At 36.5% G+C, this 23431-nt stretch overlaps 1 protein-coding gene across 8 annotated transcripts in view; it reads left to right on the forward strand.

The window, feature by feature from the left end:
* Positions 1-23431, forward strand: part of LOC142152884 (protocadherin gamma-A4-like) — a 445481-nt gene that overhangs the window by 130049 nt on the left and 292001 nt on the right. The window contains exon 1 of one of the 8 annotated variants that reach the window (XM_075209994.1): positions 8041-10470. The exons of 6 other annotated variants lie outside the window; for them this stretch is intronic. In XM_075209994.1, the coding sequence (XP_075066095.1) occupies positions 8056-10470 (2415 nt within the window). In that variant the 5' untranslated portion in view covers positions 8041-8055. Of the gene's footprint in view, positions 1-8040; positions 10471-16167; positions 18227-23431 lie in introns of those variants that run through there. One more of the 8 variants, XM_075209995.1, reaches the window with a different exon arrangement.

Consider the following 23431-nt stretch of genomic DNA (forward strand, 5'->3'; position numbering starts at 1 on the left):
TTCGGCTGACTATTTCAGACGTGAATGACTGCTCCCCTGTTTTTGAGAAGAGAAGTTATATTGTCTATGTCCAAGAAAATAATTCACAAGGGACATCGATACAATGTATCCACGCTTCAGATTATGACATTAATGATAATGCTAAAATTAACTACTCTTTACTTAGTAATAAAATAGATGGTATCCCTCTATCTTCATATGTTTCCATAAACTCAATGACTGGTGTAATTTATGCTCAGAGGTCATTTGATTATGAACAGTTGAGGGAATTTCAGTTCCAGGTGATAGCTAAAGACAGTGGATCTCCTCCTCTAAGCAGTAATGTCACAGTGAGGATATGTATCATTGATAAGAATGATAATGCTCCTAAGATTCTCTACCCATCACCAGACACTGAGGGATCAGCATTATTTGAGTTCATTCCTCACTCTGCTGAGAAAGGTTACCTAGTGACCAAAGTGATTGCTGTGGATGCTGACTCTGGACACAATGCCTGGCTCTCCTATCACTTATTACAAGTACCTGAACCATCTTTATTTACCATTGGTCAACATACTGGTAAAATCAAGATAGATCGGGACCTTCAAGACATGAATTCTTTAAGGCAAAAGATTGTAGTATTGGTAAAGGACAATGGAGTCCCATCCTTGTCATCTACAGTCACTTTGAGCTTGGTCTTTGCAGAAAACTTTCAACAAATTACTCCAGAGATAAGACGTCAGCCAAGTAATTTAGATTATTCATCTAATATAACATTCTACCTATTAGTTTCCATTGCTCTGATTTCTCTTCTATTCATTGTAACAGTAATAGTCATTGTCATTTCTAAGTACAGAACATCTAATGCCCCAACATCTTTAGGAACTCTTAGTAGAAACGTGTACCCTCAGTTTACCCTGGGATGTCCTTCTGAGATCAGTGATAGAAGTTTACCTTTTCCATTCTCCTATGATGTGTGTGTGACTCTTGACTCAAAGCAGAATGAAATTGCCTATCTCAAGCCAGTCCAAAATATCCCTACTGATAATCTCATTGACACTGATAATTCTGCAGCAGCAAATGATCAACTGACAGACAGATTCTCAGAAACAGGTGTCCTACAGGTAAGAGAAATTTACTTATTAGAACACAAACACCATTATAATGGTTACCATTTCAATTGTGGCATCTACCAGAGGTTCTACTGAGGGACCCCAGGGCTTACATGCATCAATATCATAAAAGAACAGCTCTATAACTGTTACTCATTTTCATAATCTAAGAATATTTTAAAGAAATAATTAGGCTGTAAATGTTTCTATGTCCACTCGCAGTAACTGCTGTAAAAATGCAGATTACAATATTAGCTGTTTGAATGAATTTTCCTCTTCCCCATTATCAATGGCTGATTAACCACCCAAAATAATAGAGCTAAAACTGACAATCAGACAATGATACTACACAACATTTCTTTCAAACTACTGTAATCCCAGTGACAACCAGGGACAACATTACAGCGCCTTTACAGTGAGTGGACATAATCTGTAATCATTGATAATTAAGTCTCACTCTCCAATGTTTACTAAAGATTGAGGTATAACTTAAAACAATATTTCTATATGGAGAATGTGATAAAATGTAAATGGATTAACACATGCTATTATTACTATTATATTATTTATCTTGATTAGCTTTCATTTTATTTACATATTATGAATTACATTTTATATATTATCTTTTTACAGTGAAGAATTCTATAGATGCAAAATTGTTATAATTCTTTAAATTATTTTAGAGGAAATAAAATACATTTAATGTGTACTTGATAATCCCCCATGTCCTTGTTCAACCAGTCAAACGTTAGTTTAGATGGCCTTAAGCATACAAATGCATACTTACTTCTCTATACTTATTTATTTACATGCATTGGTCTGAATGTTGAATTTTCTAGGTTTTTTATGGTGCTTTTATTTTGTACTTTTACTGGAGTTTAGGCTTTACTTGTTTCTATGGTGCCTAAACTTCCATGAAGTTTTGGCTTGGATCAGCTGTGGCAACGTAAAGATATTGGAGTATCTAATAACAGTCAAACCCTTCCGGTATCCCTCTTTCCTACTAGGTGCTGAATGTAATTTATTTATACAAATTCAGACAGTACAATATACTTTTTCCTAGGAGGTGTGCTGATGCTGACAGGTGTTTAAAAACTTGGTAATGGAAGAGTTGTTTGGCATCAAAGCAGAAACTGAGACTGGGGATTGCTATCTCTGTCCAGTAAGGTTAGCTAGAAATGAGAATGTGGACTTTCTTCCAATACCAAAGGTATTGAGTGGTTGCAATGCCCTCCTAAATTAGGAATATTCTGTGACCTGTCACCTGTCATTGTCTGGTGGCATTAAAAGGAGGCCATATTAAAAGGACTTATTGAGAGTGTCCAAGCTTCTAGTCAGCTACAGATGCCAACAACTACACAACTGCAGTGAGAAAGTTTGGTAAAGCTATTTGTATATGCTGTATTATATATTTTTCAGGCTTGGATGTTTGGCATCTATTTCAGGTGTTATTAAATTCAATAAATTAAAAAATCTGGTGGGAGCTATTATCTCTAAAGTGTGCAGATGCCCAGTCCTTATATCTTTCAAGGGGTCAGTCTCAGCAAAGGACACCAATCAATTGACACTTAGAGGAACCAACACTATATTTGCACCCCAAAATAGTCCTCTTTACTGGGTACTGTCACACCAGACCATTGCCTACTTATTACCGACTATAAATGATGAATGTTAACATTAGGAAACTATATGCAAGTTATATATTTGATCATAATGCAGACTATATAGTCCTCTTGAACTTTTAGCATATTTAGTATAAATTGTTGACTTGAACAAAAGAATATTATTTGTGTACAGTTTAGCTTAGCTTTTAACAGTAGCTCTAAATGTTATAATTTGTTCCTTGTGTGAGGATTTAGTTAACATCTTCCATAGTGTAGGGTAAAAGACATGGGTTGCCATTTCTCTCTTACCCTTTGTTTCAGTTAATTGATGTCTTTAAACATTCTTAAACATTTCCCAATCATCACACAAATAAAAAATGTTTTACATAAATGACAGTTCAATCCCTGACCAATCTTGAGCCTTCCTTTCAGGCACCATAATATATTTGTCAGGTATTTGGCTCCCTTTCAGACCTTATAATTGAGTGCCGTTATCCTCTCTTGTTTAGACAGTGGCTCCTATGCAGATATAACCAGCTACCTCCTCATAACACCTTCTCTGTATGGGGACTTTTTAAATAAAAAAATGTACAACCAATCATTGACTTACTTCATACTGTATATTATGGATGCATAAATAATTTAGAGTGGTTGGAAAGCAGTTGAATTGGCAATTTTGCTTAAAATACTTAAAGTACCTTAGATATAAGGACAGACTTTCCATGACGGGAAAATTCACAATAAATAGGTACATACACTTCTGTTCCTTTTAGTCACAACTTCTGTGACATCTTCTCAAATGTGGGTAAGCCAAGGGACACCATAGGGACCTCACAGGAAGGCTCATATCCATCTTTAGCTTTACATTGCCCAGCTATTCAGGGCTAGTGTTAGATGGGGCCCTGGGCATAAATCAAGGTGGGTCCACTGCACAATTTATAATGGGCCAGCAGTTCATTAAGACTGTGCCAATTTACTTAGTCATGCTAAATTATGGCTTATTAATAATGCCAATTAGAAATATGCAGTCAACTTGCAGTACTGACTCCAATGTTCTACAGAACATACAAATGTCAATATATTTGTGTAAATGGTGTAACAGACCTCTGACAGTGTATCGCATCAGAGATTCAAGTGGATTTCTAAAACCTGAAAACATCCATCGAATGTCTGTCAGTTGAAAGGAGGTCAGTTAGGTAAGTGTTAACCTTTTTCTGCCAGTAGGTGGATATTTTTATACTGGATATTCATATATTTCAAAATCTAACTATATTGAACTCAATACTGTGCTTGAAATACAGTAAATAAAGCACTTTTTAAAAAAAAAAAAAATTGGTCATCGGATACCATGGCGGAATAAAGATATTTTTGAAAAATCTGTTTGTTACATTGCTATAGAATTAGAAGAGGGATGAGTAGCATTTCAGAAGTTGGAGTGATTGGCTTGCAGTCACCTTATTTAACCATTCAGTTATGGGAGTAAGTATGTGTGTAGAGCTCATATGTGCTCACCCTCAGAAAAGACAGAACATGTATCTAAAAAATGATGCATTGGCATAAGTATATTAAATAACATTTTGGGTCTTTATAATATATTCAGAATTCCATAAAACAGAGAAATTGAAAATGTATTTAGCATACAGGAATTTGTGGCTGGGGCTGTGAGAAAAGTGGAGCTGTGAGGTAACTGATGTCTGAGCAGTGGACTGGCGTTGTTGGGTAACCGCTGGCTCTTGATTGATCTGTGGCATGGTAGACTTCCAATGTTTGTTTGGGTCCGCATTCTGCATTGCCATATGTTGCTCCAGCTAAATGCCTTCCCTTCCCAAGTTCTTTCAACTCAGTATTACTGCTTGCCTGTCTGCAATGTCACACTCCTGTCATCGAGCTGCAAGATGGTCTAATTAATTTGAGATCAAACTTGGTGCACTAATTGAGTAAAACCATCACTGACCAAATTCCGTACACAAGCTCCACTTACAGTCCACCCTCTCTACATTGTCATCAGGTGCCTCTAGATTCCTGCAGGAATTGGACTTTATTATCAAACTCACCAATAAGATAAACTATTTCCTCTTTCCATTCTCTGAAGGCATCTTTTCAGGTAACTATTGTCTGTCTTCAGGTAGAATTTAACTTAGACAGCTACTTAATAATGAGGGAATGATATGGCAGTAGCTCATGTGGCAAAAACAAAAATTAAGCGATATAAGAGCTCGGAATGTATGTAGGAAAAGACTCAAATAAAAAGAACATACTTACATACATATGCTTCCAGATGAAGTCAGGCATAACAATTGTGTGTACTTGTATATTATAGCTAGCAGGGTCACCTGTTTTTGCACGGGTCCGATTTGTAATGTGTAGCAGTTTTTATATATTAGCAAATGATTTGGTAATAGACCAAAAAACTATTTAGAAAATAAGATCTGTTGCTTTGTCGTGTTGTCGTTATGTTGTGTTGTGGAAAAGTTTACTTCCACCTGTCAAACAATTGTTTCCAGCCAAAAAATTATATTTTTAATATTTGGTGCTCTGTCGCTTTGTCACATTGTCGCTATGTGATCTAATAGGTGACTTTATCAATACACAATAACTATGTAAGATTTGGCAGCTATACCTTGAAAGCTATGAAAGATGTTTGTCAGTAAAAAAAACAAAAAAAGCAAACAACTTCTTTTAAATATATATATATATATATATATTGAGTCACTGGAAGGAGGCTAAATGGCAGACGTATGTGTCCCAGGCTTCCAGCATTGTGTACGTTAAAACACCAGGGAGAATGTGTAGGTGTGTAGGTAAAGCTTCCTACAGAGTATTTGCCTGCGCTAACAAAACATGGTAAGGGTCCATGGTGTTATGTATGGAGAAAAAGAAGGATGGGCTCCATACATAAGGCCCAGTACAACCCTTTCTAAAGTACATTGTACATAGCCACATACTTACATTACCCCCTTAAGAGCAGCGTTTAACAGCGTTGCCTATGTCAGTGACGTCATTAAGTCACGCCGGCGTCTTCCTTCATCAGGATTGGTTGAAGTCGGTTCACAGAAGAGTCATCATGGATCCTTGTCGGGAAGCAACAGTCCGGACTGAAGATGTCGGGTAAGTCTTGTCGGTGTACTCAGAATCGATATGCTGACTACCAGCTCTCAGCATGTCATGTGAAACAAAAGGGGGTGGGAGAGCAGACAGAGATCAGAGGGGTATCCCAAAACCTCTCTGGTCACAACATAATATGCCATTTGACTGTAGTTGCTACGGTAGTCTCATGCCATCATAGAAACTCTGTAAAATTATAAAACATTAAATGCAGACTGATAAAATAAACCATGCAAAATGATAATTTAAATATTTTTCTTGTAGCCTATCACAATGATTTATCTTAAAAATAACACCTATTTTTTTCATGTAGTTGCTGCTTTAAACAGCATTATTTGGTCAGAGGTAAAACTTTTTAGACAAAAGTTGTAGGGGCACTATAGTAAATCCATATATCCCATGTTATGTACGTTTTGTCGCTATCCAATAATGATTGTCGAACCTCGATTTGTGTTTCCAACGCACAAAGATATTTATTATCCAAAAGTAGCAGAATAATTTCAGCGAAATAAAATAAGTACCGTTACTTATCGCAGGCGCCCTGGATCCAGTGAACAGTCATTCAGGTCTGAAGTATGTGGTCAAAGAAGACTGGTCACTAGATAAAGAGCCCCTGCTTATATGCAGTCAGAAATACAGTAAAACAACGCAGATGATGTGGCTTGCTTCTATTGGTCCAGCTCTCAGGAAGGTCCAGGATGTTGTAGATCATAGGCCAGCTCAAACCAAAATATGCAAAGGTGGGGGTCATCTCTCCAGGGGATGTTCTCCGACTTTCCCACCAAGAATCCAGTTTCAACTAGTCTATTAGCATTTTATAGTCAGTATCACTTTAAACATTTATTCCCTAACGTCGCTAACTAAAGTATGCAATGTGCGATCTCTTCGGCGAAAGAACCGGACAACTGCTGATGAATAGGGGATTAAAATTATACCAGACATGACACATTTCCTATAACCTGAACCTTATGTTCTACTAACATGCATATAACTTATAATATTAAACATAAATACTACTATATTTTGACATAAATAACTATGTGTTGCAACTACAATTAATGTGTACTAATTACAAATGTGTGTGTTTGTGCGAATGTGTGTAAAAGTGTAAAAACTGTTATTGCCACGTGTTGCGGCTGGATACGCCCTTCCACGCCGTAGCATGCTCTACGCATATTTTCAGACAAAGACAACCAAGTTTGCTCGATAATAATTGAAATGACTTTATCCAATTTGCTGACTTCAACACCCAACATTTAACAGATAATGCTATGACATTCAGCTATTATTAGTAAATATCATGTTTCAACTTCTAGCTACCTTTTTTGCTTTTCAGCCACGGTTTTATGCAATCAGCCACCATTGCTTTTCTTTCACTTGGCTATGATGTAAATCTTCTGAATTTTCTGCATTAGATTTATGTCATATTAAAGGACAACAAAAAAACCCATCTCTTGACAGAAGATAGAAAGCAAAGGCATCATCATATTTAGAAAAACTGTCAGGAACATAAAAGATAATACATCTAAGGCGATTTTAAATGTATTTATATTAATGATTACAGTATTAAAAGTCCTGTATTTATTTAATAGAATATTTTTGGCATGCATTTTTCTTTTTCTAGTACAAATTTTCCTTTTTTACTGCTAACATTTCATTGAAAAATGGTCAAATAACTATTAAGAATCTTTATACTTACAAACTAATAAATCAATAATCGATAGTCGTTTGTGCATTGTTCTATTATGATTTTGGACAAATGTTGTAAAATAAATCAATTCTGCCTCCTATTCACATTTGCACATTTGTTTAATCTCGTATAACAATGCAAAAATAATTTTGCTAGTGTGCTCACTGTTCTGATGTTTTGAAACAAGATGAATTTAGCATAAATTAATAGATTGGATTCAAATAATAATCTCAAAACCTTAAGAACGTTTTTATATTAATATTGAGACATTTTATTATAAATTTATAAGCAATGTCATGAGCTGCAATTGCAGTGTTGTTGCAATTCCTCAATTAGACACTAAGCGCCGCTGTTTAACTGTTTATTATAGCTTAGAAGTTAAAACTCCTGATTTTTACTAGTGTCACAGCACAAATCTGCAGGACAAGACACAATACAGATTTTCACTCATTCTCCTGCAACTTGGATTATTCTGCTACAAGGGAATTTGGGAATTGCATATTTCACCTTTGCATTTTGGATAAAAGGAAACTGCAAACTTGAAGTACATCAGCTAACAATAGATATGAAGATTCATTTTGGAGGAACAAGGACAATGAAATGGCAAGTAGTATTTTTCCTAATTTTCTTTACATTTCATCTTATTTCTGCTCAGCTTCACTACTCAGTACCTGAGGAATTAAAGCAAGGAGCTGCAATAGGAAACATAGCAAAAGATCTGGGGTTGAAAACAAAGGAATTGTTAATTCGAAAATTCCATATTGTTTCACGAGGCAAAATACAATATTTCAATGTTAATTTAGAAACTGGAGACTTGTGTGTTGCAGAAAGAATAGACAGAGAGGTAATATGCGGGGTAAAACTGAATTGTTTAATAAGCTTTGAAGCTGTGATTGAAAACCCTTTGCACTTGTACACAATTAAAGTGGAAATTCAGGATGTAAATGATAATCCCCCAAGTTTTTCCAAAAGTGTTTTTGACATTACCGTTAGTGAGTCTGCTTTACCTGGAGTACGTCTCACCTTGGGAAATGCGCAAGATCCTGATGTAGGCACCAATTCTGTACAGGACTATAAGATTGATGAAAATGACTACTTTGAACTGGGAATAAAAATGACCAAAGATGGAATTAAATCTCCAGAACTTATTTTACTAAAGTCGCTGGACAGAGAAAAGCAAAGTCTTTATGAATTAGTTCTGACCGCTTTGGATGGAGGACAGCCTCCTAAATCTGGCACAGCCTTTATAAAGGTCATAGTGCATGATGTTAACGACAACTTTCCCACATTTACTAAAGATATCTATGAAATAAGTTTAAATGAAAATGCACCTATTGGATTTTTGGTTCTCCAGCTTAATGCTCTTGATGAAGATGAAGGTTCGAATGCCCAAATAACATATTCATTTCATGACATTGCGGAAACTATTCTTGCACTCTTTAGTATAGATCCAGTAAATGGAAATATTAATGTAATAGGAGATATAGACTATGAGCTTACCGAGAGATATGAATTAACTGTGGAAGCCAAAGATGGTGGCAACCTTGTTACCCATTGCAAGATCTCAATAAATGTTACTGACATGAATGACAATCCTCCTGAAATAACAGTAACCTCTCTATCAGCCACAATTCCTGAGGACTCTCCACCGTCTACAATTATAGCACTAATTAATGTTAATGATTTAGACAGTGGAGAGAATGGAGAGGTTGTTTGTGAAATCTCTGAAAATGTGCCCTTTCGATTATTATCATCTTCTGCCAATTACTATAAACTAGTAACCACAGCAACTATCGATAGAGAGAGAACTTCTCACTACAACATAACTACTACAGCTATGGATAATGGATCTCCTCAACTGTCCACCAATAAAACCATTCGACTGACTATCTCGGATGTGAATGACAATCCACCTATTTTTGAGAAAACAAGTGTTGTTGTCTATGTTCAAGAAAATAATCCACAAGGAACCTCAATACATGGTATTCATGCATCTGATTATGATATTGATGAGAATGCTAAAATTAGTTACTCTATTCTTAACAATAAAATAGAAGGTATCCCAGTATCATCATATGTTTCCATAAACTCAATGACTGGAGTTCTTTATGCTCAGAGATCATTTGATTATGAACAGTTGAGGGAATTTCAGTTCCAGGTGATGGCTAAAGACAGCGGATCTCCTTCTCTAAGCAGTAACGTCACAGTGAGGATATGTATAATTGATAAAAATGATAATGTTCCTACTATTCTTTACCCATCACAAGACACTGAGGGATCGGCATTATTTGAATTTATTCCTGACTCTGCTGAGAAAGGTTATCTAATAACTAAAGTAATTGCTGTGGATGCTGACTCTGGACACAATGCCTGGCTCTCTTATCACATACTCCAAGTTCCTGATCCTTCTTTATTTACTATTGGTCAACACAATGGTGAAATCAGAATTGGACGAGACCTTGAAAACAAAGATTCTTTAAGACAAAAGATTTTGGTGTTGGTAAAGGACAATGGGGTTCCATCCTTGTCATCTACAGTGACCTTAAGCTTGGTTGTTGCAGAAAACCTTCAGCAAGTTGTTCCAGAGATAAGACACAAACCCAGTACATCAGAATATTCATCTAATATAACTTTCTACCTGGTAGTTTCCATAACTCTAATTTCTGTTTTATTCATTATAATAGTAATGGTTATAGTCATTTCAAAGTGCAGAAAATCAATCTCATCAACATCTTTTGGAACTCTAAGTAGAAACGTCTATCCTCAGTTCACCCTGGGATGTCCCTCTGAGATTAGTGATGGAAGTTTACCATTTCCATTTTCATATGATGTGTGTGTTACCCTTGACTCAAAGCAGAATGAACTAACTTATCTGAAACCAGTCCAGAATGTTCCTGCAAACAATCCTATTGACACTGCAGATTCAGCAGTAGCAAATGATCAACCGACAGACTCATTTAAAAAATCTAGTGTCCCACAGGTAAGAGATCGTTATATTGGCTATAATGTAAATTCTGGTCTTGTCAACTAATGTTACCTTTGGATCGATCAAAACATTAAATAATGATCTAGTTTTTATTAAACTTGAAGCAAGAGTCATCTACAATCTTAGAATTATTCTACTAAAAAATATACCCATGTGTGGACAAACTGTACTCGAACTGCCAAGACCACAGACTATAGTTGACTGTAGCAACCAGTTACAACATTTCAATAGGAGCCAACCATTACTCTAAAAAGATATCAGCTGTAACTAGTGAAAGGTAGTTCCTTACATGTCTGTTTGGTGTATGTAATTCAAATTAAATACATAACTGGATAATCACTTGGCCCTCAACATTAATACATTGTCATTTAAGTTCTGCTGTAACTTTAGTTTTACCATTGTATATATTTATTTCTTTGGAAACTTTGCTATTCATTTTGGGTTTTTGGAAGGTGCAGTTTAACCCAGTTTGTTTTTGTCTTAATTTATATATATTTGTATAATGTTCTGTATTATTATTTGAAATAGATCAAGCCAGCTTCTAGTTTTACTATGTATTTTACTGTGCTATAACACATACAGATTGTAGTGGATGGATAAAGTTTAATTGGAGAATCTGTGCTATCTTGTGAAAGATCTGTGACTAGTTTGGCTTTAAATAGCTCAGTACATATGAGTTAATTGCAAACAAACATTTTAGTGCATAAAGCATTTTCAACGTTTACATAAACCCTGCTTCATCTGTACCTAATTTGAGAATTACCTTATTGCAAGGTTACACACATACCTATTAGTCTCATAACGATGTGTGCTACTGTGACATCAAATACACACCCCCTTGCTGTGACTTTGTTCTAATTTCGGCACCACTTGTTCTATTACTCATGAAAAATCTGTGGATTAATTTGCAAACTGTTGAGTCTTTTATGTCAGTGAATAAAGTCCAATGTGGATCCTATGTGGCGCTGGCTATTTGTTCTAATGCTATTGGGTTTCTGGTGGAGGTTCTATTTCTGTTGTTTTGAGGGTCCTGATTATTCATCAGGCTGCAGCTACTTGTCCAAGGTGCCCATTGGTACACGTGATACTGCAAGTATCCTTCATAGCAGTCATACATATCATCATATGATCTCTTCTACTGCTTAATACATGTGTCATGAGGTGGTGCACTATTCTGCATGATCTCACTTTTCCATTACTGTCACAACTGTTTAAAACCGCAGTACCACCTAATAACAGGTGGTCGTGCATCCCCTCCCCTCTTCACGCAAGACACAGCATGCAAATGGACTTACATCCAAATGATTGATGTTCTTGGTAGACTACAGGAATGGTCAAAAGAATGGCAACTACAGTTTAATGCCAAAAAATGCTAAATTATGCACTTGGGTCTTAAAAATCCAAAGGGTAAATACAGTATTAATGGCACTTTACTGGAAACTACTGAGGAGGAAATGGATCTAGGAGTCACTATCTCAGGTGACTTAAAGGCCGGTAAGCAATGTAACAAAGCAATAAGGAAAGCAAGTCAGATGCTTGGTTGCTTAGGGAGAGGAATTAATAGCACTGTATAGGTCATTGGCACGGCCTCCTCTAGAATACTGTGTTTAGTTCTGGAAGCCATATCTCCAGAAGGATATAAATACACTAGAGACTTTAAAAAGAAAGGCAACTAAAATGGTGCATGGCCTACAGCACAAAACTTAAACGGAAAGACTAAAAGATCCTAATATGTATAGTTTTGAGTAGAGAAAGGAAAGGGGAGACATGATAAAAACTTTCAAATATATCAAGGGTTTTAACAAGGTACAGGAAGGAAACATTCTTCAAAGGAAGAGAAATATTAGAACACAAGAACATGCACTGAAATTTGGGGGAAGTAGGTTCAGAGAAAATTTGAGGAAAAACTACTTCACAGAAAGGATAGTGGATAAGTGGAATAGCTTCCCAAAAGAGGTGGTAGAGGCTAATACAGTAGAGCAATTTAAACCTGCTTGGGATAGACATAAGGATATCCTTACAAATATTAAAGGATAAAATAGGGTTTGAGGTTACCATAGGTCAATAAAAAAAAATGGGCTGACTGGATGGACCAAGCGGTTCTTATCTGCCGTCAAATTCTATGTTTTTAGGGCAGGAGGTCCAACTTCTGGGAGTTAAGGCCACCACACTTTAAGGGTCCAAAATAACGTTACTCAATTCAGGGGGTTCTGTGCCAGAAGGGTCGAAGGAGAGGGAGAGAGCATCTGCTTTCTTGTTTTTTGAACATGGGCTATAGGTGAGAATGAGGTTTAAGCGGGAGAAAAACATGGACCCTCTTGCCTGGCGGGGATTCAAACAATGCGCAGATTGTAAATAGAAGAGATTCTTGTGATCAGTGTAAATGGTTACAAAGGCCCTTCAAGAAGATGTCTCCTTTTCGGAGAGAGAGCCAATTTGATGCTAGAAGTTCTTTATCTACTATGCCATAATTCTTCTTGGCAGGTAGAAACTTATGAGAGAAAAAAACCACAGGGGTAAAGTTTTCCAGAGGAATCACGCTGAGAGAGGACAGTCCCGACATCCACTTCAAGAAAGACGTGATGCTGACAATTGTGTTGCGGTAGGACAAGAGCAGAAGAAACGCCTTCTTGAGGGAATTAAAGGCTTGCACGGGCCCCTCGGGCCATTCCTTGGTATTTGAAGTTCTTTGGGTTAGCACGGTGATAGATGCAACCGGATCTGAATAACCCTTGATAAATTGGTGATAATAGTTTGCAAAGCCTAAAAATCGCTAGATAGCCTTAAGACCCGATGGTTGAGGCTAGTTATAAATAGCTTGGTGGGGTCCATAAGGAGTCTGATACCAGAGATAATGTAACCAAAGAAGGGTAATTGGTCAAAAAGACACTTCAAGTTTGCAGAACAGGTGGTTGGCTCTGAGTCGAGTCATATGCATCCGATGAGAATGGAGATTCGGAGAAAATATAATAATGTCATCTAGGTACATCACAGCATTCTAGTTCCATGTCGGTAAGGTGGAGGGTCTTTTCCAGAGGTATAGTGGGAAGAGACAGAAGGGCAACCTTGTAAGCAGATCTAAAGTTACCCGCTGCACCTGAATCTACAAATGCAGAGAATGTGATTGCCTTAGGACCATAAATGAGGAGAATCAAGATGGCAAAGATATCATTAGATGGAGAAGCAGGAGAGGAGAAAAAGGAGCCTAACAAGACCTCTCCCAAATCTGTTAGGCTCGTTTCCCCGTCTTTTTAGGAGAAGTACCCCACAGTACTGGCAGAGCTTGTTCTTGAACTGTCTCTCTTTCTCCTCACAGGAGAGACAAGAACGGCCTAGCTGCATCGGTTCCTCAGGCGAGGAGATGGGAGTTTGGAAGTTGGGAGCAAGGCAGAAGTTGTAGCGACGAGGCTATCTAGCCTATTTAGTTAGCTAGCTATTCAAATAAATATACATATATGTACAGAATATAAGTAATTATGATCTGTGTTAGCCAAGCAATGCAATTTAGCCTGCTGCATATTGTAGCTCCATTACCGCTATATGGAACAAGATGGTATCATTTTATCAATGAATTAAGTGTACATTGCATATGGTACAAGTTATACAGAGAAGAGTTACTGTAAGTACCAAGCAGGCTGCCCGATGCCTTTTGGTGGCCTTTCAGACTTTTGTACAAATATGTGTGCTGGACTTTCAAATAATGTTCTGAGTAAACATAGCTGGTTGATAATTAAGGAAATGATGGCAGTAGTGTGGCAAAAAATACAGTAACTTAAACCATATTGGAACCAACTGGGTACTCTAAAGTGAAACAATATTGAATACTATAGCTGCGGTATATCTTTATAGCACAAATATTATGATATTGGTACGGCCTCATCTAGGATACTGTCTACAAACTAATTTTGTAAAATATTTCTATCCTTAATACATCAATAAAAATTCAAAGACGCAGTTTAGTAAATATACCCCTATGAGTGACTTGCCACAAACTGCATTAGTTCAGCAAAGAAATGGCACATGTAACCTGACAATGTTTGTTGGTATGGAATATGCCCAATGTTGTTTTTATATAGGTATCAGTGACATATGACCTGTTTGATCAGGATGTGGACATATAGTAACATAAAATAGAGCAACTGCATTCAATTGGAAGATTTTAGGGGATCATAACTATAGAACAAACTCTTGTCTTTTCATTCTGTTCCTATATAAACTAACAGGAAGGAAGGTGTTGTTTTCTCCTTCAATGACCCTTTGAGAATTGCCATATTGGCTGAAACTGGTCCATGTTCACCAAGGTACTTTTTTCTCTGCAATTTTAAATACATATAGTACATGTTTTAATGTGTCTGGAACATTATACAATATGAGATTATATTTACGTTTGCAGTTAATGAACATGTTTTCCTTATAGGCATGAACAGGATACATGAGTATCAACACCCTTATACAAACAGTAGTGCAGCTTGTGCATATTTATTGCTACATTATAATGTACACTGTTTTATTAATTAAAATCTCATCATAGGTCCTCATATTTGAGGTATTTAATGCTGTACATTTTACTTTTGTTCATTTTGCACAAATGTTTGCAATGGGGAATATACTCGCTGTATATGTTTACTACATTTATGAATGGAATTGTTGTAATTTCTTTAGCCTGATTTAATAAATATATCTGTGATATCCCCTACAACAGATATTTCTGACCTGTCTAGCTTTACACAAATAGCAATAACAATTGTTATCATGTGTCCTAGAACAACAAAGCTACAAAGATTCCATTTCATTTTATTTATTTTTTCAAATACGGTCTATATTTTTTTTTTGTTGTTATACAAGGAAAAGGGAAATAATGCTTATGGATCTTTATTTAAAAAAAACAACAACACACTGTCCGTCCCGTGTACAGAATAAACATAATTTAGGAAATGTGGTCCTATGATTTCATTGTTGTGAAAAAAATGAATAACTGGTTTAAAAAAACAACAACAATACCTTGAGAATTTTAATGGTTACTGAAATAGTTTAAGCCACTTTTTCTAAGAAACCTAATACATGTGCTGTTTGCAGTGTTGCTGCAATTCCTCAAATAGACTCTAAGCGCCGCTGTTTACCTGTAAATTATAATATAGTATGTAGAACTCTGGATTTCTGCTACAGTATAACAGCAGAAATCTGCAAGACAAAGCACAGCACAGGATTTTTTCTCATTTTTAAGCAACTTGGATTATTCTGCTGACAGAAAAAATTGAAGATTGCATATCTATATTTGTATTTTGGAAACATTAGAAGAGACGGCCAACTTGAAGTTTTCCAGTTAAACATGTGCATCAAGATTATTAATGAAGGCAAAAAGACAATGGGATGGCAGGTAGTATTTTTCATCATATACATTACATCTGACCATATTTGTGCTCAGCTTAACTACTCAATACCTGAGGAATTAAAGGAAGGATCTATAATAGGAAATATAGCCAAAGATTTGGGCTTGTATGTAAAGGAATTATCTCTCAGAAAGTTCCATATTGTCTCAAGAGGTAAAATACAGTATTTTAATGTTAATTTAGAAACCGGAGACTTGTGTGTTGCTGAAAGAATAGACAGAGAGGTAATATGTGAGATAAAACAAAGTTGTTTAATAAGCTTTGAAGCTGTGATTGAAAACCCTTTGCATTTGTACATAATTAAAGTGGAAATTGAGGATGTAAATGATAATCCCCCAAGTTTTTCCAAAAATATTTTTGACATAGTGATTAGTGAGTCTGCTTTACCTGGAGTACGACTAGCTTTGGGACACGCACAAGATCCTGATATAGGTCCCAGTTCTGTACGGGACTATAAGATTGATGAAAATGAGTACTTTGCATTGGCAATAAAAATGACAAAGGATGGAATTAAATTCCCCGAGCTTATATTAGAAAAGCCACTGGACAGAGAAAAGCAAAGTATTTATGCATTAATTCTGACTGCTTTGGATGGGGGACAACCTTCTAAAACTGGCACTGCCCTGATAAAGATCATAGTTCATGATGTTAATGATAACTTTCCCAAATTCAATAAAGATACATATGAGATAAGTCTAGATGAAAATGCACCTATCGGTTTTTTGGTTCTCCACCTGAATGCTATGGATGAAGATGACGGTTCCAATGCACAAATAACATATTCATTTCGTGACATTCCTGAAACATTATATTCAATCTTTAGTATTGATCCAATAAATGGAAATATTAACATTATAGGACATTTAGATTATGAGATTAAAGATAGGTATGAATTAACTGTGGAAGGCAAAGATGGAGGAGGCCTTGCAAGTCTCTGCAAAATATCAATCCATATTAAGGATGTCAATGACAATCCTCCTGAAATTACAATAACCTCCTTTTCAGCTACAATTCCTGAGGATTCTGCACCAGCTACGGTTATAGCACTAATTAATGTTCACGATTCAGACACTGGAGAGAATGGAGAGGTTGTTTGTGAAATCTCTGAAGTTTTACCTTTTCAATTAATATCATCCTCTGCCAGTTACTATAAACTGGTAACCAAAGCAAATATTGATAGAGAGAAAATGTCTCATTATAACATCACTATTACAGCTATGGATCATGGATCTCCTCAACTGTCCACTATCAAAACCATTCGACTGACTATCTCAGATGTGAATGACAATCCACCTATATTTGAGACATCAAGTTATATTGTCTATGTTCAAGAAAACAAACCACAAGGAACCTCAATACATGGTATCCATGCATCTGATTATGATATCAATGAGAATGCTAAAATTAGATATGCTGTTATTAGCAATAAAATAGATGATATACCAGTATCATCATATGTTTCCATAAACTCAATGACTGGAGTTCTTTATGCTCAGAGATCATTTGACTATGAACAGTTACGGGAATTTCAGTTCCAGGTGATGGCTAAAGACAGTGGATCTCCGCCTCTAAGCAGTAACGTCACAGTGAGGATATGTATCATTGATAAGAATGATAATGCTCCTAAGATTCTCTACCCGTCAACAGACACTGAGGGATCAGCACTATTTGAGTTTATTCCTCACTCTGCTGAGAAAGGTTATTTAGTGACCAAAGTGATTGCTGTGGATGCTGACTCTGGACACAATGCCTGGCTATCGTATCACTTAGTTCAAGTACCCGAATCATTTTTATTTACCATTGGCCAACAAAATGGTGAAATCAGGATTGGACGAGACTTTCAAGACATGGATTCTTTAAGACAAAAGATTGTGGTCCTAGTCAAGGACAATGGAGTCCCATCCTTATCATCTACAGTCACCTTGAGCTTGGTTGTTGCAGAAAACTTTCAGCAAGTTGTTCCAGAGATAAGACACCAACCCAGAAATTCAGATTCTTCATCTAATACAACATTCTACCTTGTAGTTTCCATATCTCTGATTTCTATTTTGTTCATTGTGACAGTGGTGATAATAGTCATATCTAAATGCAGAAAATCAAGTACCCCAACATCTTTTGGAGCTCTAAGTAGAAACGTGTATCCTCAGTTCACCCTGGAATGTCCTTCTGAGATCAGTGATGGAAGTTTACCTTTTCCTTTCTCATATGATGTGTGTGTGACCCTCGACTCAAAGCAGAATGAAATTGCCTATCTCAAACCAGTTCAGAATGTCCCCACAGACAATCTAATTGATGCAAATGATTCAGCCAACAAAAATGATTGTTCCAAAGACAGTTTGTTGCCAGTTAATCTTGCACAGGTAAGAAACATTTACAAATTTTAGGAAAATATAATATCATAAAGAATGTTTAAGAGCTTTTCTTGCAGTTCAGGAAAGCTAGCTATACTATCAAATATATTAGTTCAGAATCAGTCATGAGCCACCCAAAATGTCCATAAAATATTCCCTGCTGTCAAATGTCCTTTGTCCCAATTTAGCTGAAAACTTAGGCTAGTACTATAGGAAGATATTTGCAGTAACTGGTTCTCCTTCTGGATGTGGCAGATTATGGTCACCCACATGTTTGTATGTGGATCTTATTAATTGGCCCATGCATGACAAGCCTCATCTGTATTATACATTCTGAAGTGTTAGCTGGATATCAATAAGTGACAGAAAGTCTGTTAATGCAAAGTATGCTGTTTTTACTGTTATACATCTATTTTTTAATTGCATTGTTATTCTTTATTTATATTTCCAACTAACAAGCACTTTCCAAAATGACATTTCAGTATTCATTAAAAGGTTGCTCACATATAATTGTTTTGTACACAGTCTCTTTCATTAAACATTAGCCACCCATAGGTGACTTTGAAATGAACAAGTTACAATGACACATGGTTTATTATTATAGCATTTAATGGCTTTCTATGAATGGAACATTGCTAATGTAAAACATCCATATACACAGCGTGCCAACTCCATGCAGGCATTCTACACTTGTTCACACCTGGTATGTATCTGAGCAGAGACAAGACGTCATGCACCAAATGACATTATCGTTTACAATTAGGAGTGCTCCGTTAGTATCTGACTTAAATGCACAATTAGACTTACGTGCTACATAGATCATAGTGTTTTGTTTTTCATATTTCCATTTGATAGCCTAAAATATTGACCAAACAAATTCAATTATTGCGGACTGAAATATCTTTGTGCAGAATATTGCAAAAGTAGAGTGAAAACATACATAGCAAATCTGAATTTGTGCTTTTTCTGTACACTAGTAGTATAGTTATAATATACCAGAGATGTCCCCACTGGAGGCCCCTAAGCTAAATGTGCTTCTTCAAGGATTTTATTTGATCCCTGATTATCGCTATACACTCTAATATAAACTGATATTATTGTTTTCTGAGTATACCACCAGTAAGCACTTGATTATAACAAATGTTCCTTATCTTCAGCCTCAATAATATTTTGACCCAAGTCAAACTTTATGTTGACTTTATGTTGATATGCTCCCAGATGCATAAACGTGTGTGTACCTTAAAATGAGCTACTGTATCAATATCTACAGTATAACCATAGTTACTGTGCTTGGATAACAAAACTCTATAGAAGGTACGCAATGTTCTTGAGATGTATTTTTATTTTATTTTTTACTATAGGGATTGAAAGCCCAAACTTGAAGGCCAGGTCATGCATGTGCACATGTAAGGCATTAAGTTACCCCTTGCCCCTCTGGCCCAGTATTGTTGGAGCAGCTGATTAGCACTCCACTGCCTCTGTGATATGTTTTTGTTAAATTGTGGTGATTATCGATTTAAGTGATTTTTATCACTGAGATTGTAGTGTAATAATAAATATGCCCCTGTATGCTTTAATAATTCCATTGTACAGATTTGTGAAAATTATTTTATTGTAAAACATATACATACAGTAGATTTCAAAATTAGAATTATACAATAATAAATGTAAAAATTAATAATGTGATTAATTGCATGGTGAAGAATGCAGTGCTTATATTAAATATAATGTTTGTGGTAAATCGCTGATTTTTGGCCCCGCCCCCTGCAACAAAAACGTAATTTTTTGCAGGAAGTGTGGTCAAAGTGAAGCAATTTGCCGTGAATCGTGTCATTAAGACTCCAATCCTGCCCAATTCACTAGAATGTGGGCAGGATGTGGGGAGAATTGTCTGCTCTCCCAGGAGTCCGGAAGACCTACTTGAATTTCGGGAGTCTCCCGGACATGCCGGGAGAGTTGGCAAGTATGCAAAACAGACTATAGTTGTGGGAGGCTTACCTTTGAGGCTTGTTAATAAGCCCAAAGTGACAATACAGTGCTAGGTCCAGGTTATCTTTGTGTTGTTGTAAGCTACAGAAGTGGTAATCATAACTTCAATCTTGTGTTTATTTGCAGTTTGAAATGCAACAGCTTTCTCTTTGGTTGATGTAAGCAAAAGATGGAAAAGTCTGTTTATTTAAATGTTGTATTTGAAGCATTTTAACTACACTTGAGCACACTTTGACTACACTTTGAGCACCGTATTATCCATCTCCTGCTCCATTGGAAATGGGTGGACACAGAACAACCTGCATCCAATCAGGTTATTCATACGTTCACAATAGCAAGAGATTAGTGTTTTGATCTTGTGGAAGGCAGTGACTAGACTGTATGTGACAGGTGACTGTGTCTTGACATGAGGAGAGAAATGAAGGTAAGTAGAAGGCACAGACAGATAAATTGTGGACTGACCAATATGGAGTTGCCATATACTGTTGCTGCAGTACTATATTATTCTTGGGACTTTACTTAACCTGATTAGACATTCTGTTGTGTTTTCACATGCGTAAATGCAATCTCAGATATATATTTACTATCTTTTTATCCTCATTAGCTGTGAAAATTGACTGCTACTAACACAATATGCAGCTAGAGTAAGTGGCCCAAATAGATGACTTTTCTGTCAGTGACCTTGAAAAACATGTATTGAATATATTCTTCTCATGGACTTTAGCAACATTACATACAATATATAAAATGTTTATATTATTATTTATTTTTACATTTTACGGCAGTGAACATACTCTGAAGTTGAATCACTTTCTGTTTAAAAGTGGATGTGTATGTGACGACAACATGAATTTCTGGACCTTATTAAATAATATATTAAATGACACATCATCATAACATGTATTGTAATACTAATACACAATAATATAAAAAATATTATTTACTGACTGTTTTGTTAATATACTTGTAAATCAGTTTATCAGGACACTGAAGCATGGGTGGGCACTGCTGAGCTCTTTATTCAGCCATTTGCAGACTCTGGGTACATTGCACACTGGCCACACCCACTTCCCAGCATTCCCCATGGTCTTAGGGACCATCACTAAAGATTCAAGCTTAAACATATAAGGGAGTGTCTACAAACATTAAGCATATCTAATGCAATAACATCACATCTTCTTTTCTTTAAAGATAAGCCCTGTATCCTTCAGTATAACAATTTAACAATATAACATTAAGAACATCATCTAACACGTTTCAATGAGTCTCTCAGGTCTGCGTATTTCTCTTATGGGTCTTTCACACAAAGTCTGTGTATCGTCAACCATGTTGGACCTTTCTTCCATCATGGTTTGTTCACCATTATCAAGTCCATCATACATGTCAGATGAAGGGTATTCTTCAGTCGTGTTGCCATCACTATGGTTGGGTTGAGATCTTAAATCGACCCGATTTCTTCTTACTTCTGTTCCACGATCTGTACGTACAATATAAGATCTTGGTGCTACTTGTGCTTGCACAATACCTTTCTGCATCCAAATGCCTTTCTCATGATCTCGGAGACGGACTTGGTCACCTGATCTTAGATCAGATAAGCTTTTTGCTCGCCTATCATGGTACAGTTTCTGTTTCTCCTGTTGACGTACCTTACTCAGTCTCACCAATGCTGAGTTATGCGTATTAAGCAGTTCGTCACTTATCGGAAGATTTGCTCTAATCCTCCTTCCCATCAGCATTTGTGCAGGAGAGAGTCCATTCTGTAAAGGTGTACTGCGGTAGATTAAAAGACTTTTGTAGAAATCTTCTTTGCCGTCTTGTGCTTTTTTCATTAGACTCTTTACAGTTTTTACTGAACTTTCCACCAACCCATTTGACTGTGGATAGTGGGGACTCGATGTTGCATGGACAAATTCCCACTCTTCAGCAAACTGTCTAAATTCAGCGCTGGAAAACTGAGGTCCATTGTCAGTGAACACTTCCATAGGAACACCATGCCTTGCAAAGATTGACTTCATGCAACTGATTACGGCTTTACTAGTAGTTGTAGGTAGAGTCTGCACCTCAGGGTAATTAGAATAATAATCAGTCACGACAATGTGTGTTTTTCCAATACAATCAAACAAATCTGCGCCTACCTTCTGGTATGGTCTCTCTGGCACTGCATGAGGACTCAGCGGCTCGACATGTTGCTTTGGTCTGTACGTAAGACACAGTTCACATGTAGCTGTTGTCTGTGCTATGTCCTGGTTCATTCTTGGCCAATACATCACTTCACGCGCCCTCCGTTTACATTTCTCTTCTCCTAAGTGGCCTTCATGTATCTTGCACAGCATAATTTTTCTTAGTCGTGCAGGTATAATAATTCTATTGCCTTTGTAAATAATACCATTGACAACCGTAAGGTCAGTGCGGTACATCCAATAATCATGAATAGACAGTGGGCACGCATTTTTTTCTGCTGGCCATCCTTTCAGAATGATGTCTTGTAACACTTTCATTGTGATGTCTGTCTCTGTTTCTTTTCTTATCTGTTCTTGTCTTGCAAGAGACACAGGTAGAGAAGCTACAATCAAATTAACATATGCGTCTATCTCTTTATCCATCAGACTTTCAGAACCTTCACTTTTGTTCACAGCACGGGAAAGTGTGTCAGCAATGTACATGTATTTACCAGGACAGTACAGCAATTGGACATCATATTTCTGTAGTCTTATAAGCATTCTTTGAATTCTCATGGGACAGTCATGTAACGATTTAGCCATGATAGCTACCAATGGCTTGTGGTCAGTTTCCACTGTAAACGCTTGACCATACACAAATTGATGAAATCGCTCACATGCATATGTGATTGCTAGAAGTTCTTTTTCTATCTGAGCATATCTTGTTTCAGCACTTGTCAATGCTCTTGATGCATAGATTACCGGTTGCCATGTATCCTCATGTTCTTGTAACAACACTGAGCCTAGGCCAAATTGCGAGGCATCTGCTGAAATTCTTATACTTTTTGTAGGATCAAAGAATCTTAGTACCGGTTGCTCTGTGATGGTCCATTTCAAGTTTTGCCAACTTTCTTCTTGTTCATGTGACCACATCCACTCATTATTTTTGTCCAACAACCATCTTAGAGGTGCTGTTTGTTCGGAGAGTTGAGAAATAAACTTTCCTAAGTAAGTAATCATTCCTAGGAATCTTCTCACGTCGTCTTTGTTGTTAGGACGTTCCATG

This window comes from Mixophyes fleayi, chromosome 4 (assembly GCF_038048845.1).
Source record: "Mixophyes fleayi isolate aMixFle1 chromosome 4, aMixFle1.hap1, whole genome shotgun sequence".
Lineage (NCBI taxonomy): Eukaryota > Metazoa > Chordata > Amphibia > Anura > Limnodynastidae > Mixophyes > Mixophyes fleayi.